This window comes from Esox lucius, chromosome 13 (genome assembly GCF_011004845.1).
Source record: "Esox lucius isolate fEsoLuc1 chromosome 13, fEsoLuc1.pri, whole genome shotgun sequence".
NCBI classification, from domain to species: Eukaryota; Metazoa; Chordata; class Actinopteri; order Esociformes; family Esocidae; genus Esox; species Esox lucius.
This window is the reverse complement of record NC_047581.1, coordinates 864,888-878,043: the sequence shown is the minus strand read 5'-3', so window position 1 is coordinate 878,043 and position 13,156 is coordinate 864,888. Positions and strand designations below refer to the sequence as shown.

General features: G+C 40.4%; 1 protein-coding gene across 1 annotated transcript in view; it reads left to right on the top strand.

Annotated features, from left to right (window-relative positions):
* Window positions 1–4,236: 4,236 nt before the first annotated feature.
* The window catches only part of si:dkey-178e17.3 (somatomedin-B and thrombospondin type-1 domain-containing protein), a 155,397-nt gene continuing 146,477 nt past the window's right edge, over window positions 4,237–13,156 (top strand). Inside the window, exon 1 of the mRNA XM_029124470.2 lies at window positions 4,237–4,806. Coding sequence (XP_028980303.2) covers window positions 4,557–4,806 — 250 coding nt within the window. The 5' untranslated portion in view covers window positions 4,237–4,556. The remainder of the gene's footprint in view (window positions 4,807–13,156) is intronic.

Sequence of the window (13,156 nt, the reverse complement as noted above, 5' to 3'; positions counted from 1 at the left end):
ACTCCATGAACACCCAATGTATAAAACTTTAGTTCCGCCACTACTCCCATGCTCTTATGCCCTTGCACAGATCACACACATCACAATAATCAACCACCCTTGCACAAGTCACAGCATGGTGCCTTCACCTGCACTTGAGCCTTTTACTGTGCCCGAAAATAGGGCAGCTACTACCACCGGAGTCTTACGGCACTCAATCTATCTTACGGCACTCTTCTGGCTGTGCCAGGTGAGATATTAAGAGTCCAATTGGAATAATTAATACATTTCTCTGGGCTAAATCCAGAGTCTATTTGATTTTAGACTAGGTCAAAAGTATGATCAGGTGGACAAGGACAGGGACAGCAACGGGCCCCCCAACCACTCTGTGTTAGTGAAGAGAAAGTAATGGTATTGTTCCTGTCATTCTCTGCACTGCTGCAAGTGCGCCTTTCACTGCTTGTTTTTCTACAGTGCACACATTAACTGCTCAGGATGTCTGTAAAAGCAGTGTCCATATCTCCCATGTCTGAGGATCTTTTTGACATAGGCATATTCTTTCGATTTATTAGTATCTAGTGTTATTATTGAAAAGCCGTAATTCAAAAAGTTCAAGGGGAAATGAAAGCGGTGAAGTTTGCTTTATATTCAAGATTCGGAATTTGATCGTTAATACCTCATCAACGAAACCTACCAGAAAGACAGCAATTACATATTCTGAATCTGCTGGCGATATCGAAAAAGCAGCACTCCCCGTTTTCTCTGTTGCGTTCAATTTTAAAAGATGATATTAGGCTCAGAATTCAGTGCCCTAACATTTACATTGTTATTGTTTTGCATTATAAAAAAAAAAGGTAAAAATATTTTGATTGCCGTTATTAAAATAAAGGTCAGTACTTGAGACCCAAGGTAACTTTTATAATAGACCATCAGGGACAACTGCCCTACCATGAACATCATTCAGTCTTATAATTAAGGAAATTATTTATTATTAATTAAAACATTTTAAATCAGAGAACTCTCAATAGCTCTGACCCAATAAAACGTCTGTTGAAGTAACCAACTGATGTAGCTTCAGGGAGACTTGCTCTACCATCAACATCCTTTAGATTGGCTATGTTTCCATTTGGGGCATTATTCTGTTCAATAGCTCTGACCCAAAAATACTTGTAAATGATGGAAATGATCAACTGATATAGCTTCAGGGACAGCTGCTACCATCAACATCCTTTAGATAATGTCAAAATAGACTTTGGACTAGTGAACGTTCAAAATGTAAAAATAGACTTTGGATGTTTTCACTAGTTTATAAAGCAGTTTGTCATGAATTCTGTTAAATAGCTCGGACCCAATAAAACCTATATGGAAATAATCAATTGATTTAACTTCAGGGAGACCTGCTCTACCATCAACATCCTTAAGATTGTCGATTTGTCCATTTTGGACATTATTACTAGATTATAAAGCAATTTTTCATGAATTATTTTCAATAGCTCAGACCCAATAAAACCTATATGGAAATAATTAACTGTTATAGCTTAAGCAACTGACGTTTTTCATCAACATGACCATATACACTCACCTAAAGGATTATTAGGGACACCTGTTCAATTTCTCATTAATGCAATTATCTAATCAACCAATCACATGGCAATTGCTTCAATGCATTTAGGGGTGTGGTCCTGGTCAAGACAATCTCCTGAACTCCAAACTGAATGTCAGAATGGGAAAGAAAGGTGATTTAAACAATTTTGAGCGTGGCATGGTTGTTGGTCCCAGACGGGCCGGTCTGAGTATTTCACAATCTGCTCAGTTACTGGGATTTTCACGCACAACCATTTCTAGGGTTTACAAAGAATGGTGTGAAAAGGGAAAAACATCCAGTATGCGGCAGTCCTGTGGGCGAAAATGCCTTGTTGATGCTAGAGGTCAGAGGAGAATGGGCTGACTGATTCAAGCTGATGACTGAAATAACCACTCGTTACAACCGAGGTATGCAGCAAAGCATTTGTGAAGCCACAACACGCACAACCTTGAGGCGGATGGGCTACAACAGCAGAAGATCCCACCGGGTACCACTCATCTCCACTACAAATAGGAAAAGAGGCTACAATTTGCACAAGCTCACCAAAATTGGACAGTTGAAGACTGGAAGAATGTTGCCTGGTCTGATGAGTCTCGATTTCTGTTGAGACATTCAGACGGTAGAGTCAGAATTTGGCGTAAACAGAATGAGAACATGGATCCATCATGCCTTGTTACCACTGTGCAGGCTGGTTGTGGTGGTGTAATAGTGTGGGGAATGTTTTCTTGGCACACTTTAGTGCCAATTGGGCATTGTTTAAATGCCACGGCCTACCTGAGCATTGTCTCTGACCATGTCCATCCCTTTATGACCACCATGTACCCATCCTCTGATGGCTACTTCCAGCAGGATAATGCACCATGTCACAAAGCTCGAATCATTTCAAATTGGTTTCTTGAACATGACAATGTCCCTCATTTATCAAAAGTGCGTACACCAAATTTCCAGCGTGCACCCAAAACCAATCAATATGGACGTTGGCGTACGGCACTCAAATCCTACGCCAGCTCAGGAGGTGGTGTACGCACGTTTTGAGTTAGTGCGGAAATGCGCAGAAGAAAAAATCCTAACGCACTGACAAACTAAAAGATGATATATTATGACCCACTGTAAAAAATACAACATAATTATAAACTTCAGTGTTTATTTTTGTGCAACATGGACTTCAATGTTTAATTTGTGTGACTTTACCAAAGCATTTGATTTATATGTATTCCTTCAGATGCGAGCCTGTGCGCTTTACATGACGTTTCAGGGTTAGGCCCGGCAGTTGCGCACGGACTGGGTTCAGTAATAAAAGGCTTTTAATGACCAAAATATAATTCAGACTGACAAAATAATAAAAATGACATTTCTTCTTTCAAATAATAATAATAGAAATAATAACGACATTCTACTTCTAAATAACAATAAACGTCATTAATAATAAAAATCATTAAATAATAAGACAAATATTACAAATTGTCATGCAATTATTAATGTGAATGAATGGTACTCCACATCACATCATCATCATCAATATCGAACACCCCAATACATGTGACGTGGTACGAAATGAAATGCTAATTGTTTCAAACGCGTGCTGTAAAATGCATTGTGATAGGTCATTTGCTAATCCAAACAGCTTTATAAACTGGATTTCCACCGTACGACAATTCTCAATTTTAAAACAGTTTTATTTCTTTCTACCTCCCTGGTGATCGTCTCAATCTCCACGTCAGAGAAGTTTCTCTTTTTTGCCGTCTTCCGTGTGTCCATGGCATAAAATGAGGGCGTGAGGGAAGCGGAGAATATATAGGGACGTGTTATTCTAATGACGATCGTTTTCAGCCGCTGCATTTTTCAAGGGCAGGTATTGCGTACACCTGGATTTTAAAAGTACGCACAGCTTCATAAATCAGGCGGTGAGAGGAGTGTAAGCAAAATCTTACGCCAACATATACGCCCGTTTCTACGCAAGAATGATAAATGAGGGCCAATGAGTTCACTGTACTGAAATGGCCCCCACAGTCGCCAGATCTCAACCCAATAGAGCATCTTTGCCCTGGAGCTTCGTGCCCTGGGTGTGCATCCCACAAATCTCCATCATCTGCAAGATGCTATCCTATCAATATGGGCCAACATTTCTAAAGAATGCTTTCAGCACCTTGTTGAATCAATGCCATGTGGAATTAAGGCAGTTCTGAAGGCGAAAGTGGGTCAAACACAGTATTAGTATGGTGTTCCTAATAATCCTTTAGGTGAGTGTAATGGTGCACTTTTAAGACGGTGCCTTAATCCTCGCATCGTAGGAAAGCAGTTTTTCATGTTCTTTTCGACTCTGAAAGATTAATATGAAAACGAAATGGAAAAACAAGGACTGTTGCTTGTTCACTATCCCCAGCAGATTCAGAATATGTAATTGCTGTCTTTCTGGTAGCTTTCGTTGATGAGGTATTGACGTTCAAAGTCCGATTCTTGAAAGTTTGAGTTAAAGTTTGTATGGACAAAAGGGTTCCTTAAAACTCCTATTAAAAGCGTGAACTATAGGCTACCATATCATTAAGATATGCATTATTACATGTATCCGCGTTCGTACATCGCTCTTGAACAACTCATGAGTCAAGAAAGCAGATGGGTCGTTTCTAATATGACACATGCCCATCGGGTGGAAAGGGGCGGTATCCGTTGTGGAGTAATGGCCAGCCAGGATCTGTGTGAACACCAAGCCAAAAATGCAACTTTGCGCCTCAGTTGTTAGTTAATTTATGTTATTTTGGGGACTGAATGGTCGTCGGGGAAAGTCCGTAGCCTACTTATTCTTTGCATTCAATTGAAGAGCATTGAAGAGAATTTCGCCCGGGAATGTGATAACACCTGTGTTTGGAGTTAATGTTTTAAAATAATCTTCTCTTGAATTTGGGTAAAGTAGTCAATTGGAAAGCGATAGAACTGAGCGTAAGTGGTCGTCAGTGGCAGAATTAACGCTCTTGTGGCCCGTTAAGTTTTCATCATGGGAACATATGTCTGGTTTCCAGCGTTCTACGCGTTTATCGTCTGTGGATATTTAGCGTTTTTCTCTGGGGTACTTTTCCCACAAGCAGAAGCGGGGTGCAGGGAGAGAGAAAGCCCACATTGCTGTACCGGGAGAAATAACGAATGTTTTGAGTACACGAAGCGTAAAACTGTGTGCTACTGCGATTCGTACTGTCAGAAAACAGGGGACTGCTGCGAGGACTATCGGCATGTTTGTCAAATATCTGGTGAGTGGTTGCTTTTTTTCATAATCCCGTTTCGTCAGTCATTCTCATAAATATTGTTATAAGCATGTTCAAAAGTTTCCGTCATTAAAAGGCTACATGTTTTCAGTCAGTATGCTTATCAGCTAACTTAAAAAACGCTCTGCTTTTATAGATATGGTGAATAATTTAAAAAGGTAGTGTAAGATATTAATGGCATTGGCCTAAGTCTGGAAGCGAGATGTCTACTGGTTTTACCTAGGTATTAGAATACCCCTTACGAAAAAAAAGGTGTCAGTACACTTCTCCCAACAATTTTTTTACTGCAGTAATTTTACTGTAATTGCAATTACTGTATGTAAAACACTAATGTCTACGTAAGTTACTACACAAGGCAAGGTTTTTAAGGCTAATTGTGCTTGCCGCTATGTGAAACAGTTCTAACATCAGAAATCTAATCCTCATTGGCGTAATAGCTTTGATGTGACCGGAGTTTAGTGACTGTCTGGGATGAATTGGATGGACAGTGAGACATACTACACATACCTATTAAAGTTCCTGTTTCTGGTTCCTGAAATATTTGAAGTGACTGGAGATTTTTCAGGTTTGGTTGAAATAAATAGCTCCATAGTGTACATTCTTTCCTCAGAATGTGTGTGTATTCCATCCTCCTGGAATACCATTTTTAAGTCACATGTTGTCCTTCTTTGAATTCCTTACCTGGGGAGATAAGTAGTAAATCAGCGGCAGGTGTTACATAAAACTACAATATGTATGTCCAAAGCTATCCGATTTCCATTGCTAAATCCCAAATGAACACCTGCCTCCCCTCCACTTTCATGCTAGTCTCCACCATTTGCTCAAAACCAAAATATGATGGTTTAGGGCAGAGGTATACATTTCTGAACTTGAAGTCAGTTCTACTTCATATTTTCATTGCAACCCTCTAATTAGGTAATTATTTACACCTGGGACACCATGTGGGCAGGGGCAACTAGTCATTAGTCACAGACCCACCTGTTGTCAACAGAAAGAACTGCAACAAAAATGTTTTTATTTCTCTAAGATTACTTCCTATAATTTATGTATACATATAGCATGTTCCTAAATTGCATATCATTTGTGTTAGGATTTTATTTAATGTTCATTGGCCCCTGCTTTGCTGCTTCAGACTGCTTTCCTCCGATTCGAGTTCGCAGTATTAGGCCTAAGCGTGAATGTGGGGCAAGCCCCTCTCTCACAATGCAATGTACATTGTACGTGTGAAAATATGAATACGCATGCTCAGAATGTTAGTGTGATCAATGTAGATCACACAAGTTTGATACCTAGTGGGGCTGACAGCCGGTAGCCCCACTACAGCGTCATTTCGTATTTCAGGCTGTCTGTCTGTCTGGTGCCAACATTAGTCATCAAGAAGTGCGAGGAGGGTAGATTGTCTTCACTAGCTTGTTAGCTTGTTACCTGTGGAATGATCTGCCAATTAAGGTTAGAAATGCAAACTCAGTGCAAACTTTCAAGTGTCTACTAAAATACTCATCTCTACAGCACGGTTTATAATTAGGTGTAGCCTGGCCCGGGGGCGTGAAGGTGACCAATAGGCTTGATACTGTCCACCCTTGCTGTCTTGCCAGGTGGGCTTTCGTCGCCACTGGGATGCCCTCCCTCCAATGCCTTTCGGGGGAAGAGTCACTGGCTTGTTGTTGACTCTCTGTTGCGCACTTGTGCAATTGGGCTGTACGCCGCAAGCAATACTCGGCCCTCATTCAGGGGGGTTGCGGTTGGTGGGTGTCCCTTTGGTTGATGCCTGGCAATGTGGTTGGATTGATTTCCTGCCTGTTGGGCCCTGTCCGGGGCCTCCCCCGGGTAGGGCCACAGTGTCACCGGACCCCCCCGTCTCAGTTCCAAGGTTTTACGCTGCTATATTATTGTGCTGGGGGATATGAGGGATGTACTACTAACTTTTCTCAGTTTCCTCCAGTTTTACATTTTAGAAGGAGATGAGGTCCTGGTCCACACCTGCGGATTACCTGGTTTGGGGGGCCCGTTGCTGTCCCTGTCCTTGTCCACCTGGTCATACTTCTGACCTAGTCTAAAATCAAATAGACTCTGGATTTAGCCCAGAGAAATTTATTTATTATTCCAATTGGACTCTTAATATCTCACCCGGCACAGCCAGAAGAGGACTGGTCACCCCTCTGAGCCTGGGTCCTCTCTAGGTTTCTTCCTAAAATTCGACCTTCTTAGGGAGTTTTTCCTAGCCACTGAAATTCAACACTACTGTTGTTTGCTCCTTGGGGTTTAAGGCCGGGTGTCTCTGTAAAGCAGTTTGTGACAACTGCTGTTGTAAAAAGGGCTTTATAAATAAATTTGATTGATTGATTGACAAACGCCAGATAACTTGAGAAAATGAATTGTGGATTTCATACTCGAGCACTGGTTTGAAACCCTTAATTTGGAGGAGAAACTTGAAGTAAAGCAACTTGGTGCCCATCAGCCATGGGATATTGACATCACTCAAACTAATGGTAAAAGTAACCACAGGTTTAACATGGAATGGTTTTTGAAGAAAAGGTGGCTAATAGTTACCCTACAAAAGAAGGCACCTTTCTGTTTTTCATGTCTGTTATTTGGTGGAGATGGTACTTGGTTGGGGATGGGTTAGAAAAACACAGATTTGAAACATTTTTGAGAGGATTGCAAAACATGAGAGCAGCGGGAGTAATCTGGACAATGCTGTGAAATTCGAGACTAGACACATACAAAAACAAAATGTGTCCTAATTTTAATAATTAAAGGAGTGTGTCCCAAAATATTATGGAGTGTGTCCCGTGAGTCACCACTATCTGGAAGTTACTTTCTGGCTATCATGAATAACACAAAATTATGGGGCTCACTAAGCAAGTTTTTAAGAAGTTTTTATATGTACTGCCACAGTATCCAAATAGTATCCAACCCAGGTCTAGATAGCACCTGAGCAATTGTTTGTCATTGTAGTGTGTTAAGTAAACTTGTCTTAGACAATAGCTTTTTAGCTCATGACTGTATTATGCATTAACTCAGAAGGTGAGCTGAGTTTTGGTGTGAGCAGGAGGCTCAAAGTTTAACCCACCAACTCATTAAAACCAGTAACTATCTTGCTCCCTTCCACCAGATTTGCCTACGAACTCCTTTTTGGACTATAGATTCTTACAAACTCCTTTTTGTACTATAATTGAAAAACTCTGTACAAATTATGTTGAATGCCTTGGATTGTAGTATTTCACCTTGGGGTGTTTTTCATTCTGCCTTCCACAACTTTTGTACAGCACAGTCAAGACTTGAACTATACTGTAACTGTAATTTGTTATATTACCAACAAAAATATTGTAATCTGATTACAGATACTTTTGAAGAAATATATTATTACTTGTAGATTACTTAAATTTAAAAAGAATAGGTGGGCAAAATAAATATGACACATTGCATGTTTGAGTGTGTTATCTAAGGTTTTTAAAACATTGTTATTTGAACCAAAATAAGAATTGCGCGCCTCAGTTGTATGTGATCATCTTGCGCGCGAAGGTGATTCGCTGGCATAACCAGATTAGTGACGGACGAAGCGATAGTTAAATTCTCTCCGGTTTTGGTTGGTTGGATGCCTGGTAAAAACAGAGGTAATATATGATAATAATATTAGCCGAGCCTTATAAAATGTTGGCAATCTACTCAATGCATCTTTCTCAGAACAATGATAGGCAATAGGCCTACCTGGTGTTTTATCTTTTTCAAGTTTCAAGGCTTATTTGTCAAATTCACCGAACACAGCCAGGACGAGTTGCACCGAAGAACTTAGACAGGAATTGTTTAATAGATTAACTATTTGTTAGATAGCTGTAACATGGTGCTGCCTTCAAGATAAAGACTTTTATGGAATTTACCACGACATTTGAGGAGAAAAGGTGTGTTGGGAAGCACTCTGCCAAAGGATGATTATTTGCATTTGACACAGCCGCATCGACTCCGTCCATACAGATAGGCGATGTGATTCTGTTTGCTTTGCATCTTTGAAAATTGTGTTCATTGGTTATAATTGTCTGCTAATGTAATTTACTTTAAGCTAAGAGTGCAGGTTACGTTCGCGCTGGAAAATCTTTTTTTCTATGCAGGTGTTCACGATTGCAAACCTGCATTCGTATGCCTGATGTTTCTGCAACATTTTGACAATGGTGTTGGTTGTGGAGCAAAACATCAGACTACGGCAGATTTAGTTTATGTGCGAAAAGCTGCGGATATCTTAATTTTTATATACAACAATGTACCTTTGAGTAATTGCCATTTATTTTTCAGCAATGTTTTGAAGCAAGTAAAACACATAACAGAATAGGCTTACGCATCTTTATATTTTGGTTTATGTTCTGATTTACATTTACAAAATGTTTGTTTAAAATGGTTAATGAATTTTAAGAATACAAGAATGTGTTTGTGCTTATCATACAAAAAAAACTATTAAGAGTACATAGAATGATTATTTCTAAGAACACAGGCTATATTATTTTCATCCATTTATTAGTACAAATTGAAAATTACACAGCCAATCTATAGGTGACATGAATTGTTTATAGGTAACATGAATAAGTTATCGAAAAACCGAGTCCATTTCTCAATTTCTCCAAATGAATAGGCTACAAAAACAGGGCGTCTTTGTAGGACTATCCCGGGGGTTCTAGTGGGATTATCGAGTTGATGTTGAATTGTTGAGGAACCTATATCGTTTGTATTATGTTTCAATAATAGCCCAATTAATTTGTTGAATGGTCATGGAAACCTTGTATTTCAAACGCAGTTTTTTAAGCATGGCGTTATTGTTTATTTTACTACCAGAAAATCTCCTTTTAATTTTTGTAACCTTAAAACAAATTGCATTGATAGTTTTCTCCTCCCTCCCCATGTGAGCCCCCCCTTAATTCCTTGGTACCAAATGTATAGTGGAAACAGAAAAGCCTGGCGCCAACATTAGCATAAATCACTGATGTAGCCCTGGTACCAGGGTAAAGCACCAGTGGAAATTTGGCATAAGTGGTGTGTGCTTTTGGCGGATTAAGTCAGAAAACGGGGTAAAATAAATGGAAAATATTCTCAAAATAGTTTTCCGTTTGTGAGTTTAGAATTCTGACAACGGAACAATGCAATATACAACTTTTTAGGAAAAGTCATGGAAGGAGGAGGGTGTAGCTTTTGAAATGGCAGTTTTATTTTAATTACAAACTCAAATGCCAATTGGCGTAGGCATGTGGCAGTTCTAGTGTTAAACTAGATCTTAGAATTCTGCCATTTTAGAAGTAATTCTCATTTCTAAGTAATTCTCATTTATATTCTAGTTAAGTTTATATCCTCAGCTCTCATTCAGTTACAGCCATAATCTTCTAATATTAACACTTTTAATGTTTAAATAACCACATTCAAACAATAATAGCAGTCCTATCTAGTGTTTCAAAACTCCCTCTTAGGTTATTCTTGTTAAAATAACTTTAACTTTGGAGGCCCGAATACACTTCCTATCTTTGTTGCTACTAGTATTGCGATGTTAAAAGATGGCAGATGTAGACAGGTAAGCATGAAATTGTAATGCAGTGGCAGGACAGTGAAGGAAAAATTATTTGATCTCAGTATTACAATACCAGTATTTAATGGTAGGTTAATTTGAACAGCGAGAGACAGAACAACAACAAAAAATCCAGAAAAACACATGTTGTATATTCAAATGTCATACATTTCAATGAGTGAAATAAGTATTCGACCCATCTGCAAAACATGACTTAGTACTTGGTGGCAAAACCCTTGTTGGCAATCACAGAGGTCAGACGTTTCTTGTAGTTGGCCACCAGGTATGCACACATCTCAGGAGAGATTTTGTCCCACTCCTCTTTGCAGATCTTCTCCAAGTCATTAAGGTTTCGAGGCTGACGTTTTACAACTCAAACCTTTAGCTCCCTCCACAGATTTTCTATAGGATTAAAGTCTGGAGCCTGGCTCGGCCACTCCAGGATGTCCTTCGATGTCGGCTCTTCCTATCATTGTGAAGCAGAATTCACCAAGCGTTGGATTGTTCACCCACTAATAGGGGACGTGAGCTGGGTTTAGACCGTCGTGAGACAGGTTAGTTTTACCCTACTGATGATGGTGTTGTTGCAATAGTAATCCAGCTCAGTACGAGAGGAACCGCAGGTTCAGACATTTGGTGTATGTGCTCTTCTTGAGCCACTCCTTTGTTTGTGTGTTTTGGGTTGTCCTGTCCCCTTAGCATAATGTTGTCCTGTCCCCTTAGCATAAAACACCCCCAAAGCATAATGTTTGACGGTGGGGATGGTGTTCTTGGGGTCATTGGCCACATTCCTCCTCCTCAAAACATGGTGAGATGAGTTGATGCAAGGAGCTCGATTTTGGTCATTCAGATGTTCATTGGCAAACTTCAGACTCTCAGCTCATTATCTGTATAAAAGGAGCCAGAAATCTTTGATTGAGAGGGGATGAAATACGTATTTCACTCATTAAAATGCAAATCAATTTATAAAAATGTTGACATACATTTTTCTGGATTTCTTTGTTTTTATTCTGCCTCTCTGGGAGGTGTCTGTTTCTGAAATTAGACAAATGTATTTTTTCCTCTTGCTAAGTTGTGCACCGGGGCCTCCTACTCCTCTTGCCATTCTGGTTAGAGCCAGTTTGCGCTGTTCTGTGAAGTACACAATTTCTCACATAGAGTATCTTTCATTTCTCAGAACAAAAATAGAGATTTCAATAGGGCAAATATGAGGAAAGTTCGGCCAAAATACCACCAGCGCATTAACTTTCCTATCATGGTGATCAGACTCTTGACCATTGTTATTCACAAATACAAAATGGCTACAAACACATCCCCCGCCCATCGATTTTGCTCCTCCCATCCAATAGACAACGCCTAAAACAGGATTAACTGTTTTTTTCAGACAGTTCAACGCTGTAATGAGGGATCCATTACTGCTCTACAGGACTGCTTTGAAACAACAATTGGCAGATGTTATGTGATGTAGCCAACAGGGACATTGATGAATACATAGACTCTGTCTCAGCATATACATATCTCCAAGTGCATCAGTGATGTCGTCCCGAGGGTCAGTGTCAGGACTTTTCCCCAACCAAAAGCCCTGGGTTAATGGTAGTGTCCATGCTAAGCTCAGAGCACAGTCCTCTGCCTATAGCTCTGGGGACCTGGAGGCTTTTAGAAGATCTAGGTGTGACCTACCGAAGGCTTTTAGAGATGGAAAAATAAACTACAGGGATAAGTTGTAGTCCAGCTACCACAACTCTGTCCCCAGATGCATGTGGTTTGGACTGCGAGATATCACAGACTACAAATGGAGAAATAGCTCATCCCGCCACCTTGCTCCCTGACAAGCTCAACACCTTCTATTCACAGTTTGAGGTGACCAGCACAATTCCTTCGGTGAGGCTTGCTGAGGACCAGGACGACTACACTCTGTCCGTAACCACGGCTGACGTGAGGAGAACTCATAATAAAGTGAACCTTCGGAAGGCACCAGGGCCAGATGGCATTCAAGGCTGTGTTCTCAGGGACAAGCCAACCAGCTAGTGGAGGTTTTCACCTCCATATTCAAACTCTCCCTGTCTCTGTCTGCAGTCCCTTCCTGCTTCAAACAGACCATCATCTTACCTGTCCAGAAGAAACCTTCTATCACCTTTCTGAATGACTACTGGCCTCTAGAACTGACCTCCACCATCATGAAGGGCTTTGAGCAGCTGGTTAGAACTCACATCTGCTCCACCCTTCCTGACACCTTGGACCCCTTTCAATTTGCATACCGCACCAATAGATCTACGGACGACGCCATCACCCTGACCACACAATGCCCTCTCCCACCTGGAAAAAAGCAACACATTCACGAAGACTGTTCGCGGACTACAGCTCTGCATTCAACACTATTGTGCCTGCTAAGCTTCCTAAGCTAAGGAACCTGGGACTTAACACCTCCTTTTGCAATTGGATTCTGGACTTCCTTATGGTTGTCCATTCTAAACCCTGATGGTTAGAATGGACAACCTCACCTCCTTTTGCATTGACCCTGAGCACTGGAGCCCCCCAGGCCTGTGTACTCAGTCCCCACCTGTTCTTCCTGTTCACGCAAGACTGTGTGGCCACTCACAGCTCCGACACCATCCTATTGCTGATTGTTTACAGTGTTATGTACATTATCACAATTTATTTTGCTATATTTTTGCTTTATATATTCTTACTATGTAAATGTTGAGGGCCATGTCACCAGAATTTCACTGTGCAGGATGACAGTGTTATTTGGTGCATTTAACAAATAAACATTGAAACTTGATGTGGCAG